Genomic DNA, 17,567 nt, shown 5'->3' with positions numbered 1-17,567 from the left:
GATAGATAGATAGAAATAGATAGATAGATAGATAGAAATAGTCAGATGATAGATAGATAGAAATAGTCAGATGATAGATAGATAAATAGACAGAGATAGATAGATAGATAGATAGAAATAGTCAGATGATGGATAGATATAGATAGATAGAAATAGTCAGATGATAGATAAATAGACAGAGATAGATAGATAGAAATAGTCAGATGATAGATAGATAGATAGAAATAGTCAGATGATAGATAGATAGATATAGTCAGATGATAGATAGATAGATAGATAGATAGATAGATAGAAATAGTCAGATGATAGATATAGATAGATAGATAGATAGATAGATAGATAGAAATAGTCAGATGATAGATAGATAGAAATAGTCAGATTATAGATAGATAGATAGATAGATAGATAGATAGATAGATAGATAGATAGAAATAGTCAGATTATAGATAGATAGATAGAAATAGTCAGATGATAGATAGATAGATAGATAGATAGATAGAAATAGTCAGATGATAGATATAGATAGATAGATAGATAGACAGAGATGGATAGATATAGATAGATATAGATAGATATAGATAGATATAGATAGATATAGATAGATAGATGAGAAATATTAGATGAGTTTGAATGGGTTAGTAATAGTACATAGAAGGGAAGTCTGAGTGAGTGAAATGGGCTTCAGTGTGTTGACATTTGAATTTTGACAGTTAGATCTGAACATTCCGTCAATGTAAGTCTATGGGATTTTTTTTTATGATATTAAATCTTAATTTTTATGAAAACCATAAGTCTGATCAGTTAGAAAAGATATAGCACACCCGGCGAGATCAGTCTGAAGATCTGGGCTGAGTTTGGAGTCTGTAGTTGTCTTGAAGTTTACGCTCAGAAGAATAATAATAATAATAATAATAATAATAATAGTGTTTAAATAGGATTTCAGTAAGTTGGTTTTCTCAATTAAGCCAATTTAAGCTTAAGTAGAAGATCAGTAGGTTGGCTTTCTCAAGCCAACCTAATAAGAGAACCATGTCTCGTCAGAAAATTAACAAAACTCCACAATTCCTAGTAATTTTACACTCTATGAACTTTTTGAAGCATCAAAGTGGTAGCTGTGTGGACTGAATGGATGGACATAAATCTCTGTTTTCACTAAAGTATTCACTTTTGTTTCAAAGATGAGCAAAAGACTTACGGGCGTGGAACACAAGGAGGGTGAGTAAATGATGTCAGAATTTTCATTTTTGGTGAACTAACCCTTTAAAGTACATTTCATCATCAAAGTTTATACATTCATTGTTGCACAGAATAATTAACTTTTTTTCCACTTTTTTTTTTTCTTTAAACAAATTTTAGTTTTTGCTGTTTACAGTCCTGCACCTGCACCAGTATTGAAACCCATCTCAGTCAGAGGGAGGACCTGCCATACCTACTGCTACTGAGAAGGATCAAGGGCAGAATCACCATGTGGTCGGACAAGCTTCTCATCCCTTCTGAAGGAACCAGCTCCTTGAGTACTATTGAACTCTAAGTCCACTATGTTTTCAACCTGTTCAGCAGGTCCTTTTCAATGTCTTTATCTTCCTGCTACACTAGTCTACAACATTGACATTGCATGCAAAGCATCAACAAACTTTTGACAAAACATTTTTCAGAGCATCATGTATTTTAATTACAAATATATCTTAAGTTGAGAGTACTTCTAACAGCCAGCATTTTTAAGTTTTACAGGTCTTTTGTCCTGCAGACTTCACATGTGTGATATGATGGTGAATTTGTATTAAGTGTTCTCTTAAGTTTTTGAAAATAAAGGTTCAAACTGATACAACGTGTTGGCTGTTATTGAATATACACATGCATTTGTAGTTGAACTGAATGCAGATCGCATTTAATGGCAAATCAGGGTTAATATGAACACTATATTAGTCTGGAAATAACTCCCTTGGTGTTAAGTTATTGACACGCCTAGTGTAGTTTTGACACTATTAGTGTTTTCCCTCCTTTTTTACACCAAATTATTGTTAATGTTGAACACATACAGTGTTTTAACTCTATGGAGTGTTTCAAGTGTTAGTTTAACTCCATTTATTGTGGACCTGTGTAAATTATACACTGCGAGTGTCAATTTAATTTGAAACACTTTCAAATTTGCTGTGTTGTACAGAAAATATTGACAACATTTCACTTATAAAACCAAGAGATATTTTCCTAATTTTTTAAAACTTAAGATAGGGCTTTAATCTAGGCTTAAATTTAGGAACTAAGATCATAAAATTAAGGAATAAAGGCTACGTATTTATTTTAGAATTATTTTTATTTATTGAGTTTTAACTCGGCATGCTTTGCATATGGCTGGATATGGAGAGTAAATATTGAAATTAAGTGCTATTTTATGTGTTTTGAGTGAAGGGAAACATCTGGTAATGTTTAATGTTCAGTTATGTTTGACATTTGAAAGAGTTTGTTATATTTCTGTCGTTACCATTGTGCAGAAGAGCAGAGCTTCTGTGTAGGTTGTGGATAGCTGCATGGACTAACACTATGAGCAATGATGCTTCGTTCAGTGAGCAGTAGTTTCTAATGCCAGTGTAGTTACGAGCATTCTACTAGAGTTATCTAGATGTATACAGTCTTTAATTGTACAAGACAACTGAAACAGGCTTTAGATCATTTTAGGTAATTGTTTTTGGTGTAATAAGTGGTGCTTGGCAACCATTGGTTTTATCAGTGCTCATTCTTATGGTTAGGAAACAACCCTTAACTCTAACTATTACACTTTGGTACGTAACTGATCCTGAACCAAAACAGACATTAATGACAAATCATGTGGTTTGTTGCTATTATTTTGCCAAACCAGCTAGTAAACAACCACCTACATTCCCTCGCAGAATATCATCAGAGATGCCATTCAAAACACCATAGTAATCACATTCATATCAAACATATCTACTAATTCAACAATATTCAGTTTCCTTAAAAGTTTTCATACATGAACTGATCTCATTCATATGTTCTCACTTCTCACCCTGTGTACAGAAGGGAAGCAAAGATCAACATGTCCTTAACATTCGGGCGTTAGAAGTGTGAAAGTTACTTGAAGGACTGCCTACACGTGCTCTAGTTTCTGTTCAGACACTAACACTTACCACACCCTCTAATAACTTTTGAAAAGTCACAACTTTTGACAAATAAAAAGTTAAAGGTATCTGGCTTTAGAAATTAAGATCAATTGTTAAATAAAATCAGAATGAACACTTTGCAAACTGTGATAGCTTTAACACACTTATTATTTGTAAATGAACATGGAGGTCTAACCACATCACCTTCGACACCATCAAACAGCTTCAGTGTTAGTAGAAATAGGGCTAAATAAAGAAATAAAAATATCTAAAAACAAAAGAAATAAACAGAACTGCCAAAATGATGAACTCCCTCCCTAGATGAATTGCTTGGCTTCTAGCTGTCAAAATAATTAAAAAGTTGAAAGGATCCATAGAAGGACACACTGAAAAGACAGAATGGTGAGAACTTACCGCCATGAGCAAGGCTGATCAGCAAGAGACCTATCAACGGCTGAAGCAGAAGCATTGTCAAGCAAGTGATACGCAATGATGCCTGTAATGCCTGAGATGGATGATAGATGCAGTCTCCTTTGGTGTTGTTTGTGAAAAGGATTTATTTTCTCTTAATTGTGATAAGTAAGGTATGGCGTGTCTGAGAACAGGAAATGCTGACTTAACTCGCAGAAAGAAAGAGGAAAACCACATGTGAGGCAATAAAAAATGGCGTAAAACGAATACAAAATATGAATAAAACTTTTTTTTTAATTAATGCTGTTGTAGATTAAAGAAATAAAGTAAAAATACATATATTTTAAACAACACTCTGCTAGTGACTAAGAATATGTACAATATCTATGCAATTTTCCAAAATACCTTCATTTTTTTTATTTCATACTTGAAAAACAAAATACAATCAAATGTAAATATTCCAAAATACAATAATGCATCTGAATAAAAATATTCAAATCATGTCTTTGTTTGAACAATATTAATAAAACTTCAAGACTAGATCTCTAACTAAATAACCTGAAGCTCCACAAAAACCCTTAGTGCTCATTGTCACATATCTTTGTGTAGAAAAGGTGGCAAAAAGTGGCACTCAATCTAAGTACTCTCAACTCTCTGGGTGCTCTGCCGATTTGTTTCTGTGGCTGTTAAGCAGGTTTGATCATCATGGCCACTTTCTTTAGGGAGTATGAGCCTCCGTGGAGCTCTGCCCAGTAAACACCATCCTGGTATCGACCTCTGTAATGGCCTCCTCTATACCACACCCCATTCAAGTTGGAGTGGGCACACATGTGGTACCACCAGCCGCCTTTCTGGTAATGAGCACAGTTACCTATGGAGGACAAACAACAGATGGCTTTAAAAAAGCTTTTTTAATGACAAACCATACAAATGATGTGAAATACAAAAAATAGAATGAACACCTGAATAAGCATCCTTATCGCGATCCAGAGTGGTGAACGCTTTATTATTGTGCCATGAGAGTGAGTCTCCTGCATTGCCTTGATAACTGCCTAACCGTAGACGATACCAGTCACTCTCTGGTTCCACCTGAAAGTTGTCATACTCCGCAAACGCCTCACGTCCTTGCCAGTCTTCAATGGCTACTCGCAGCTTGTAGGTGGCCTGAGAGGTGAGCCAGTACAGGTGCTCCAAACCCAGCCAGTATTCTCCATCCAGATTTCCAAAGCCTTGCTGTATATAGGCAATAGTTATGTCATTAATTAAAGATATTCCTTTTTTTCTTTGCATTCAAATCTGCTTTTAATTATTCATAAGGGTGCTCATGAGTGCCCCCCCATGGACCCTATTTTGCATCTTATGTGGCCCACAATGCCTGTCAGTTGTGAAGGGCCAAGGACTAAACCTGGACAGACAACATTGCTACCCATGGTTATAGGTGTGAGATGATCAAAGATGGAATACACTATATGCCTGAACAGATAACCTGAACCGATTTTAAAACATTGGGTATCATATACTTGCCAACTTTGTAAATGGTAACAGAGGAGAAATCTTGGCATAAGTCATGTAGTGTATTCTCGCCTTTAGTGGTTGGTATATTCCAATGACTCTTTCTACACAATACACAAGTAGGTGGTGACAAGTGACCGTCTTTATGAGGGAGTCATTGATTCATCCATTCAAACGATTCAATCGAACACACTGATTCATTCAGGAACTAGATAAATGACTGTCCCTATGAGTTATTGAATTATTCACTCGAACGATTTGTTCAAGCACATTGATTAATCCAGAAACTAGTGCTGTCAAACGATTAATCACAATTAATCCCATCCAAAATAAAAGTTTTTGTTTATATAGTATATGTGTGTGTGTACTGTATACACCATGGATGCATCTGAATAGACACTACTATATATTTCAGAATCAGAATCAGAATTAGCTTTATTGCCAGGTATGTTTGCACATACGAGGAATTTGTTTTAGTGACAGTAGCTCCACAGTGCGACAGAATGACAGTGGCAGGACAGGACACAGATAATAAAAACAATATGTACAAATATACAAAATGGACAATATGCAAAATAGCACAAACACAATATACAAATAGACAATTCAGTATGTACAGGTATGTTAGCTGCAAATTTGAAATGTAATAAGTATGTGTGTTAAATAAAAAATATTATAGTGTTGTGTGTTTCATGTTTATTGTTAAGAGTTCAAATGTTCATGAGATGGATTGCCTGAGGGAAGAAACTGTTTCTGTGTCTGTTCGTTCTGGTGCTCAGAGCTCTGTAGCGTCGACCAGACGGCAACAGTTCAAAGAGGGAGTATGCTGGATGTGAGGGGTTCAGAGTGATTTTACCAGTCCTTTTGCTCTCTCTGGATGAGTACAGTTCTTGGAGACTGGGGAGGCTTGTACCAATGATTCGCTCATCAGTCCGGACTACACTCTGTAGTCATCTGAGGTCAGATTTGGTAGCTGAGCTGAACCAGACAGTTATAGAAGTGCAGAGGATGGATTCAAGGATGGCAGAGTAGAACTGTTTCAGCAAGTCCTGTGGCAGGTTGAACTTCCTCAGCTGGTGAAGGAAGTACAACCTCTGCTGGGCCTTTTTGACAATGTGAATGTCCCACTTCAGGTTCTGAAAGATGGTGCTGCCCAGGAATCTGAATGACTCCACTGCAGCCATAGTGCTGTTCATGATGGTGAGTGGGGGGAGTGCAGGGGGGTTTCTCCTGAAGTCCACGATCATCTCCACTGTTTTGAGCGTGTTGAGCTCCAGGTTGTTAAGACTGCACCAGACAGCCAGCTCCTTAACCTCCTGTCTGTAAGCAGACTCGTCACCATCCTGGATGAGGCCGATGAGTGTGGTGTCGTCTGCAAACTTCAGGAGCTTGACAGAGGGGACTTTAGATGTGCAGTCGTTGGTGTACAGGGAGAAGAGCAGTGGGGAGAGAACGCAGCCCAGAGGAGCTCCAGTGCTGATCGTACGGGTGCTGGATGTGTATTTTCCCAGCCTCACTAGCTGATGCCTGTCTGTCAGGAAGCTATTGATCCACTGACAGACGGAGGTGGGGACAGAGGGCTGAGTTAGTTTGGGATGATAGTGTTAAAAGCGGAGCTGAAGTCCACAAACAGGATCCTCACATAAGTCCCTGGTCTGTCCAAGTGTTGCAGTATGTAATGCAGTCCCATGCAGGAGGTGTGAATGGTGTTTTTTCAAACCTGTAGTAGAACTCATTCAGATCATCGGCCAGTTGTTGATTCTCCTCAGTGCTGGGGGATGGTGTCTTGTAATTGGTGAAGTCTTTCAGACCTTTCCACACTGAAGCCATGTCACTGGAAGAGAATTGGATCCTTAGCTTAGCTTAATTCCTTTTTGCCACTCTGATCTCCTTTTCCAGTGTATATTTGGCCTGTTTATACAAGACTCTGTCCACATTCCTGTAAGTATCTTCTTTGGCCTGACGGAGCTGTCTGAGTTTTGCAGTGAACCATGGTTTGTCTTTGTTATAAGTTAGATGAGTCCTGGTAGGAATGCACATATCCTCATAGAAACTGATATAAGATCTTACAGTCTCTGTAAGCTCAACCAGATAGTTTGCAGCAGCTTCAAAAACACTCCAATCAGTAAGGTCGAAAAAGGCTTTTAAAACCCGCTCTGTCTCATTAGTCCATCTCTTTACAGTCCTTAATACAGGTTTAACTGATTTCAGTTTCTACTTGTAGGTCGGAATAAGATGAACCAAACAGTGATCAGAGAGTTCTAAAGCTGCCCGTGGGACGGAGTGATATGCATACTTTATTGCTGTGTAACAGTGATCCAGTATATTACTGTCTCTGGTGGGACATGTAACATGCTGTCTGTATTTTGGCAGTTCATGGAAGAGAACTGCCAAATAAGACTTTATTAAAGTCCCCTAGAATGATTAAAAACAGAGTCCGGGTGTTGTTGTTCTTTGTCTGTAATCTGATCAGCGAGTTTCTGTAAAGCTGAGCTCACGTGCGCTTGCGGTGGAATGTAGACACTCACGAGAATGAACAAGCAAAACTCCCGCGGTGAGTAGAAAGTTTTACAGTTGATGAAAAGCACGATCTGCTCTGATCATCTGGAAATTAGGCAGCTGTAACGTGCTATCTGAAATGGCGCCGCTCAGCCAGGTTTCTGTGAAACACAGAGCAGCCGAGTTTGAAAAGTCCTTGTTTAACCGGGAAAGCAGAAGAAGTTCGTCTGTTTTGTTGGGTAGAGAGCGGAGATTAGCCAGATGGATGCTAGACAACCGCATTCGAAATCCGCCTGTCTGAGCTTCAAGAGCGCACCGGCTTGCTTCCCCAGTCTGCGTGTCCTAAACAGTGCCAGCTCCGCCGACCACTATTGGCGCTTTTCCACTGCATAGTATGGCACGGTACAGTTCAGTACGGCACACTTTTGGGGGGTTTTCCACTGGGTACAGTACCTGGAACCTGGTACTTTTTTTAGTACCACATCGGCCGAGGTTCCAAGCGAGCCGTACCGTTACCAAAACGTGACGTGTAAACTCTGCTGATCACTGATTGGTCGGAGAGAATTGTCACTGCCTGCGTCATTGAATTTGCGGCACGAGGCACAGAACAGACCCCCTAGATTTAAATCAGCACAGCCAGCGAAGGATCGAACGCAACTGTTTTGAATGAGCTCACCTTTCTTTTAACAACGTTGTCTGTTGAGGAAGTACAGACTGTCCTCTCGTTGATAGCCAAGGAGCGGATCCAGTGAGAGTGTGATGGAGCGACGCAGAATTAAAACGTTTTTCAGGAGTCACGGCAGTAGAGGCGGCGCAACTATAATGACACGTGAATAATCAGTGGAAACACAAACCGAGCCAAACTGAGCCGTGCCGTGCTGAGCCGAGTCGTACCACTCAGTGGAAAAGCGGCATATGTTCAGCAAAACATTCGAATAATCGAAAACCGGTTGGAGATTTTGTGTGTTCTACCGAATGTTCAGCAGTTCTTCCTTGGTGAAACTGATCATGTTTGACAAACAAAAAACAGGAAAAACTAACAAAAACACTAAAACAACTGGAGAGCCAAGCACAATTGCTGCCATGCGCGGCACCATCTTGAGATCCTATCATATATATTAGGCGAAAGACAGTATGTGAAATGAGTAGTAGGCCCATGTCGGAATTAATAATAAAAAAGAAACAACTGATGCTGGTAGGTCATATGACAATGATAACATCTCAATGTAGTACAGATTACATTCATACTATAAAGTACATACTTTTCAGCTGTCACAAAGTACTCTTACTAAGAGATGTGGGTTTCACTTTATTTTGATGGTCCCTTTAACACATTCTGTTGACTATAAGTAAACATTGCATCTACATATCTACTAGCTCTCAATAGAATGTTAGTCGAGTATTAGTAAACTGGTAGAGTTAGGGTTAGAATAAGTTGACATGTACTTGCAAAGTTACTTTATAGTCAGTAGAGTGTCAGTTGCGACACCATCACAATAAAGAGTTAGCAGTTATTAATCCGACAGTCTACTAATATTCTATTGAGAGTTTGTTGACGTGTAGGTGCAAAGTTACTTATATTAGACAGAATGTTCAAAAGGGATCATTAAAATAAAGAATTACAGAGATGTGCAATGTTTTTTTTTTTAATGTGTTCAGAACTAATTGCTTTGGCGGAAATGTTACACCAAGTTCACTTAGCACAGATGCTACATAGGCTTATTTAAAGGCCTACTATATCAACTTGACCACATAAGTAATGTTTTGTTTCGTGCACCTTGTACTGTTCCCAGGTCCTGAAGAAGTTGACAGAGCCATCCTGTCTCCTCTGGATAATGGTCCAGCCACCCTGAGCTCTGCTCTGGTCACACCAGGCCTGCAGAAGCTTGTTAGTATTGCGCGGTCGCAGCAGGTAGATGCCACTGGTCTTCTCTCCTGACTCCAGCACATGATGACAGTCATTCCACGGCCCTTTAAAAGAGACCGTATACTATTCAGTACATTTTCATGTCCCTAATAATTTTTTTTAAGGTGGCAATTGAGTATTAAATGACAAAAGCCAATGGATAAATGACATTACCATTCCAGAAAGTAACATCATTTGTGATGGGAAAATAACCCAGTGTTTTGTGGTATTAGTTGGTTTGTTTCACTGGTATGATATCATTCAATTTTAAAAGACAGTTTTTACAATAGCTCTTCAACAGAACTGAAGCTTTTAGAGAAGCTAGTTTCTATGTTTATAATTTTAGATTTAGCATTTGAGTTGAGTACATGAGCTGTGTGGCAGCACTCTATAATGAACAGATAGTGTGAAGGAGCTGGTGACGAAGAGTTTTATTAATCTAAATATAAATTATTTGAGTATAATCAATGTGAATATAGCCATTTATATATCAACATATTCTACTATTATAATCATGTGTATTTGCCTGCAATTATAGAAATCTGTATGAGAAGTGCAGGCATAGGGGGAAGCTGCTTGTCCTGTTTTTCCTTTAGGCAAAATATATAATGGGGCCCTTATTTTCACGGAACATAAAATTAAGGCCTCCTGACTACATCGTGGTCCCATGACAAACACGTATACATGTACTGAACACGCTTAGAGAAAAAAAAATGTATAAAAGAGAATGCGGAAAAAGATTCTGGAGATTTGCTCTGCAGAGTTGTCTCGGCCTTATTGTCTAAATGATAATAAAGTCTCTTCTGGCATCAAAACCCCAAGAAAGAGGGGTGATGAATGATTCCTCACAGCACCGGCAAAAGCCACCACACTGGATGGATGATAAGGAAGGGCTGCGGTTCTGTTGGTTCAGAAAGCAGCAAGGTCATGACCTGTATACTGTATACAACCATTTCTCAGCCTTTACTTATCAGTTCAGCATGGAAGAATTCACATTCCTACAAACCACCAGAAGAATTTGACCTACTGCCCTCAATGGCACATTCCATACATCTGCACCAAGACAGACTACGGCACCATACAGACTAAAACCTAAAAAAATGGTTTGCATTGTTAGATTTGAAGAAAATTATCAGATGTATTAAAGAAGCAAAAAAACAAACAAACAAACATACAAACATACAAATATCAACATATGAATCACTGTATTCACATGTTGGTATCTGCAAACAATAAAAAAAAATGCATTTTATTTTATTTCAAAATTATGTTTTATTTTCATTTATTTTATTTTATTTACCTTTTTTAATGTTTTAAAATTATTTCATATTTCATTTAAATTCACTCTGTAAATGCTTTTCTTTTAAAGGAACAGTTCGCCAAAAAATGAAAAGAACTGCTGAAAATGTACAGGTACATCGCAATAAATTTGAATATCGTGGAAAAAGTTCATTTTTTCTTGTAACTTATTTCAAAAAGTTAAAGTAAAACATTTCAAAAGTTTTTTGTTTTAATTTTGATGATTAGAGCTTATAGCACATGGAAGTAAAAAATCAGTATCTCAAAATATTAGAATATTTACATTTGAGTTTCAGTTAATGACCATCCCTACAGTATAAATTCTGGGTATCTCTTGTTCTTTGAAACCACAATAATGGATAAGACCGCTGACTTGGCAATGATCCAGAAGACGAACATTGACGCCCTCCACAAAGAGGGTAAGTCACAGAGGGTCATTACTGAAAGGTGTGGCTGTTTACTGAGTGCTGCATCAAAGCATATTAAATGCTGGAAGGAAGAATTTGGGTAGGAAAAGGTGCACAAGCAACAGGGATGACCGCAAGCTTGAGAATACTGTCAAGCAAAGCTGATTCAAACACTTGAGAGAGCTTCACAAGGAGTGGACTGAAGCTGGAGTCAGTGCATCAAGAGTCACCACGCTCAGATGTCTTCAGGAAAAGGGCTACCAAGCCACTTCTGAACCAGAGACAACGTCAGAAGCGTCTTACCTGGGCTAAGGAGAAAAAGAGCTGGACTGTTGCTCAGTGGTCCAAAGTCCTCTTTTCAGATGAAAGTAAATTTTGCATTTCATTTGGAAATCAAGGTCCCAGAGTCTGGAGGAAGAGTGGAGAGGCACAGAATCCATGTTGTTTGAAGTCCAGTGTGAAGTTTCCACAGTCAGTGAGGATTTGGGCTGCCATGTCATCTGCTGGTGTTGGTCCACTGTGTTTTCTGAAGTCCACAGTCAACGCAGCCATCTACCAGGAAATTTTAGAGCACTTCATGCTTCCTTCTGCTGACAAGCTTTATGGAGATGCTGATTTCATTTTCCAGCAGGACTTGGCACCTGCCCACACTGCCAAAGGTACCAAAAGCTGGTTCAATGACCATGGTGTTACTGTGCTTGATTGGCCAGCAAACCCGCCTGACCTGAACCCCATAGAGAATCTATAGGGTATTGTCAAGAGGAAGATGAGAGACACCAGACCCAACAATGCAGATGACCTGAAGGCCGCTATCAAAGCAACCTGGGCTTCCATTACACCTGAGCAGTGCCACAGGCTGATTGCTTCCATGCCACGCCGCATTGATGCAGTAATTCCTGCAAAAGGAGGCCCAACAAAGTATTGAGTGCATAGAAATGAACATACTTTTCAGAAGCCTGACATTTCTGTTTAAAATTTCCTTTTTTCCTCTTTTCATTATCTGTAAGCCATAATACGAAATAAAGGCTTGAAATATTTCACTCTATTTGTAATGAATCTATATACTATATGGGTTTCACTTTCTGAAATGAGTGACAAAAAATATAGACCTTTTTCATGATATTCTAATTTTATTTTTTTAGTACAATTTTTTTTTGTACCTGTACTCACCCTCATCCGCATTTTAGCCAGAAGCCATTGTTTGAAGTTAAAAATGTCTTAATGGATTTATTATAAACAGACAAACATCTTTATGCTTCTCAAGACATTAACAGATGGACTTGAGTTGTGTGAATTACTTGTGGATTATTGTGACCTTTTCGTCATCTGCTTGGACTCTCATTCTGATGGCACCCATTCACTGCAGAGGATCCGGTGAGCAAGTGTATAACCCTAAATTTCTCTAGAGTTGCTCTGATGAAGAAACAAATTATCAAAATCTTAGATGGCCTGAGTAAATTTTTTTTACTTTTCATTTTTGGGTGAACTGTTCCTTTAAATACAAAGATTTTTTTCAAACACAAATATATTACTCGAAACCCTTCTTCAATTGTAAATGTCAGCATGAGTGTGCTTTAAAACAGTTTAGTGGCTGCCGTAACAGTGGCTTAATTTGGGTTCGTTAAATGGAGTGGACGTGTGTCCTGTAATCTCACACCCGAGTTGGTGGAGGCAAAAGCATTGCATTGTAATTCAAGGGTTGTGTCACAAAGCTTTTATAAAGGTGGTGATTAACTTGCCTCTGCTATGTACATGTATGTGTGTGCTCATGCTAAAACAGCTTTCAGCCTGAGCGCAGCTCTCACAGTCCTGTGAAGAGTAATGAGTGTCACCATCTCTGATAAGACACTGTTTGGAATTCTCAGAGATAAAGCTTCTTGACTAAAGGTCACTGACACCCAGGGCTTCCGAACTCCTACGTGGGAAAACCGGACACGACTCGTATCTGGGATTTTTACTCTTTTGCTAGGATAAGGATCATCATTACTATTTAGGTTAAGGATTTAAACAAACTCCTAATTCTAAATATTAAACTTTGGTGCGAAACTCATCTTGCATCATTTGTGCTGCAGACATGAATTACACTTCAAATGTGGTAGCTTGTTGAAACAGGGTGACCATTTCCTAAGATTTTCACTTGGAGGATGATATAATAGGCAACAAATATGCATCCACATCAAAGGAGTGACCACACTGGGTTATTATTTGGTTATTATTAGTAATTATTAGGTCGTTCAGTACACTGACAATCCTAGAAAACTCAATAGCAACACACTAAAAACCACTCAAAACAGCAGTGGCAGCTACACCCTAGCCTTTAGGGGGTTTTAGGCTACCTGGAGATTTAGTCACGGGGTAACTGGTGAAAGGTGTGTCTGTTGGCAGACTGGGCAAGCCATCAAAGGTCTCCAGCAGTTCTGGAGGACTCTGTTCTTGGTGCAAAGGGGCACTTTGGTCTCTTTGGACATTGCTGGCAACTTCTTTAGGCTCCGTGTTCACATTCACCAACCCACTTGACTGTTGAACCGGAAGTGATGTGGTTTCCTGTAAAGAAATTCATAAGAAATGTCACTTGGTTTTGGGGGGATGCACCTGCTGTTTGTTTGTGGAATACCCAAAGTGAAACCTGAAAGCTCAGACTGTGTCGCAGAGGGAGAGCTTAGAGTTGAGGGACAGTTGGATCCAAATGCAGACAGTGTTTATTAAAACGATAACAAAACACAAGAAAACCATAAAACCAAGAAACAAGATGCAAGCCACTGGCTGAGCTCACTGACGCCACATCCATTAAAGAACAACACCAGGCTATGGCCCAATCCCAAATGGCACACTTCATGTGCATTTTTCTAGTGGTCGCCGTGTGTGTTGCTGTTTGTGGCTGACGAACATGCGGCCTCAGAAGAAGACCACAAGGTGCCATTTTGGAACAGGGCCAATGAACACAGAAAAACAAGGGCTATAGACAGGAGTTAACAATACTAACTAAACACAGCTGGAAACAAGCAGACTAATGACAAGAGGAAACAGGAACAGGAAACAAGTAAAACTATAACATAAAAGTCCACATTACAAAGCAAAAGCACAAAGGCACAGAATACATAACAGATGGCTCTTACTTGCGGTGCTTTAGTGGGGTCCTTGAGCTGGCACTGTTTCTCCAGATGTGTGATTAGTTGGCTCTGGTTACTCACTAGAGAAGTGAGTGCATCATACTTCTTTTCCAGGTCTCTGTAATTGCTGGACACCTGAAGCACCTGTCGGATTTGTGGATTTTTTGTTTTTTTTTACAATTTAACAATTTTAATAAAACATTTGAAATGTAGAAAACTTAATGAGTGGTCCAAATAATGTTCCATATATTAATGCATCAATACATTCCTTGTGAAAATCAAGTGTGCTTAATAGTATTGAATGTGCACTTGTAGTGTACTTCAAATCTTAAGAGTATTTGTAAAAAATGTACGCAGATAATATAATAGTGTATTTTTAGTGTAATGCAATATATTTGTATTATAACGTGTATTGCAGATAATATAATATTAATTTAATTAAGTGTATTTAAAGAGACTGTACACTTTCATTACTGTTTTTAACACATTTAAAGTGTGCTTTGTAATATCGTCACAATAAAAGTTTAACTTTACAGTATTAATTTATGGTTTCAATAATATTCTGTCATGCTTTAAAGAAGTGTGTTATGCAATATTATTACATTTAAATTTTACTTTAAAATGTAAAATTAACCTATTTTAAATGTACTAAATTACAACTTCATTATAACAAATATGTGTTTACAAATATACTGAAATACAAGACATATAAATTTAAATAGAAATGGCATATTTTTAGTTCACCATAAATCCTTGTCAAAAGATGTGCTTAAGTCCTACATAAGTGGGTCAAAAAATCACTCAAATGTTCGACAAATTGCTTCACTTAAGTCACTTAAGTATATATTTTTAAAGTATATTTTTCCATAAAAAAGTATTCTTATTAAAAATATGCAAAAACGCACTTTTTCCTTTTTCTTTTAGTTTATAATAAAATCTATGGCTTTTCATTGCACAATTTGGTATTGTGACAAATGTTTGCACAGTTTGAGACATTCCAGTGAAAAATTTGATTGTTCTCCATTTAATCTCACTTGCGTCTGGAAGAAACAACTGAGATAATAATGATGTTTCTTTACAGTAGGAATGCTTTGATCTACCTGGGCTGTTGCATTAAGCACCAAACTCTCGAGCCTCCATTGCTCCAAAGCCTGATCCTTCTTCTGGATGATCTCATTCAGCATTTGGGCGTAGAGTTGGGTGATGCGGGCGTTCATGTTGATGCTCTCCCTGCGCAGAACTCTCATCTCATTGGCCAGTGCGCCCTCCTGCTCCAGCTGCCCACGCATTGTGTCCAGCTGTTCCTGCTGCCGGTCCAGCAGAGCGCGCAGGGATGCCGTCTCAGAGCGATTGACACGAGCCGTCTCGGTGCTCACGCAAAGCGCCCCCGTTAACTTCTGTTGAGGTACAATGAAAGTGTAGGAACAGCGGCTCGGCTTATTCTCTGTTGCTCGAGAAGGCCTTTTCTGACCTGCATCACCCTTGGAGGTGTCTGCGTTTGAGGCTTCCTGGCGGCCGTCCACACAGCAGGCCCCACCAAAAACCAGCAGGGAGACCAAGGCACAAGTTACTGGAATTTCCATAAGTGTTGCGACTGAGCCAATAAACTGTCCAATATGATCCTAACAAACAAATAGTACAAAATCTTAGCATTTCACAGACTGTACAAATTCATATGGATTAGCCTCCAATTCAACTAAAAAAAAAAAAATGTTGCAAACTGCCATGAGATTGTGTTGTTCAGACTTGATCTGACTTGTGAAAAAGTAATAAACAATTGTGACCACAAAACCATTGATGTATGGTTTATGATAGGACAATATTTGGCTGAGATACAACTATTTGAAAATCTGGAATCTGAGGGTGCAAAAAAATCTAAATATTGAGAAAATCGCCTTTAAAGTTATCCAAATGAAGTCTTTAGGAATGCATATTACTAATCAAAAATTAAGTTTTGAAAATTAAGTTTTCGATAGGAAATTTACAAAATATCTTCATGGAATATTTTGACCCATACAATGTATTGCTGGCTATTGCTACACATACCCGTGCTACTTATGACCAGGGTCACAAATATTTTTAATTTTCCAGTGAGCTAAAACCTGCCTAAATTTTAACATTATAACCACCCTCTCACTCAGTCATGAACTGAAGAGGCCTCCAGTTTTGATGCAGGCCAGATGTTCATGTGGGAGGTAAAACAGAGTTTTGCCTTTTCTTGGGTTAATTAGCATGTCAACAGACACAGAGCCTGAGTCAACCTATCATTTCATCTGATTGTCAAAATCAATAGCTAAAGTCAATACTGATGAAAATTATAGCTTTAGTAAACATCATAAATGTCATAAGCAATTAACAAATCTAAACATTGACTGAGGCAACTATAAAACAGCTAAACAAAGGCACTAAAAAGAACAGTGATGCCTATTAGAGAGGATACCTATTAATACCAAAGTCAACAAAAGTAATAGCAGTTTGTTGAAATTTTAAGCAAATGTATCTAAAGTAATTGTGAGCTATCAATTAATAAATACTTTGGAAAAGTTTCACTAATGACTAAAATTGCATATAGAGAGGGAGAGAGAGAGAGAGAGGCTCATTAAAATACCAAAGTAATACTTATGGGATTTTTCAACAGAAGGATACATAATTGATATGATTATTTAAATGTACAGTAGTTTTTTTTTTATTGTTTTTTTTTAAAGAAATCATGTGGAATATAACCATGAGAAAACAAATAGGCCTAACATTATGAACAGATATTTATCTTACCTTCTTATATCACCAGATGATCTTCTCTTTTTGGATTTGGTCTCTTATTAAGTTAATGCCTTGTCCTCTGACTAATGCAAACAAGATATTATGCTCCGAGCTTCTGATCCGTGCTCTTTATATCTAAAAGATTATAATATCAATGAAAAATCACTCATAAATCAGTCATAAAGGGAAACACGCCTTTGCCATTAATAATTGAACATAATGACTGCAGCAGAGGATGTCTGGTCAGTGCTCCAGCTGGTCTTCAGTGGAGATGTTCAAAGACAGTGGGCAGTGGGAGACACCCAGACTGACAGTACACTTTTAAAGCAGGAAGATCAGCTCTTGTCAGAGGATCTCTAAACAAAGAAGAGTGTAATTACAAACCATCCTAATAAATCAGCCCCCCTTCTTTCTGGTCCTACACAGGCCTATCCCCCACAAACAAGCACACCCACCACCGCCCTCTCTTTCACTCCCATTCATCGTGTAGACTGACCATGACTTTACAATATGTGACCCTGGAGCACAAAAACAGTCATAAGTA

At 38.2% G+C, this 17,567-nt stretch overlaps 2 protein-coding genes across 4 annotated transcripts in view; both read right to left on the bottom strand.

The window, feature by feature from the left end:
• The window catches only part of LOC306869044 (vascular cell adhesion protein 1-like), a 709,597-nt gene that overhangs the window by 14,644 nt on the left and 677,386 nt on the right, over positions 1–17,567 (bottom strand). Inside the window, exon 1 of one of the 2 annotated variants that reach the window (XM_079415616.1) lies at positions 3,534–3,756. The exons of the other annotated variant lie outside the window; for it this stretch is intronic. Within the exon in view, the coding sequence (XP_079271742.1) occupies positions 3,534–3,588 (55 nt within the window). The 5' untranslated portion in view covers positions 3,589–3,756. Of the gene's footprint in view, positions 1–3,533; positions 3,757–17,567 lie in introns of those variants that run through there. 2 annotated transcript variants of the gene reach the window in all.
• LOC306869054 (angiopoietin-related protein 2-like) lies at positions 3,806–17,379 on the bottom strand. 2 transcript variants are annotated; one of them, XM_079415635.1, is made up of 8 exons: positions 17,036–17,379; positions 15,735–15,885; positions 15,364–15,660; positions 14,270–14,407; positions 13,490–13,697; positions 9,319–9,512; positions 4,493–4,763; positions 3,806–4,401 (listed from the first exon to the last, which is right to left on the bottom strand). In XM_079415635.1, the coding sequence occupies exons 2-8, from the start codon at positions 15,738–15,740 to the stop codon at positions 4,217–4,219; spliced, it is 1,299 nt and encodes a 432-aa protein (XP_079271761.1). In that variant the 5' UTR covers positions 15,741–15,885; positions 17,036–17,379; the 3' UTR covers positions 3,806–4,216. The 2 variants fall into 2 exon arrangements, with proteins under 2 accessions (XP_079271761.1, XP_079271760.1); XM_079415634.1 differs by having other exon boundaries at positions 3,808–4,401; positions 15,364–15,885; positions 17,036–17,165.

Source organism: Barbus barbus (genome assembly GCF_936440315.1).
Source record: "Barbus barbus genome assembly, chromosome: 4".
Classification (NCBI taxonomy): domain Eukaryota; kingdom Metazoa; phylum Chordata; class Actinopteri; order Cypriniformes; family Cyprinidae; genus Barbus; species Barbus barbus.
This window is presented reverse-complemented; position numbering and strand designations above follow the sequence as displayed.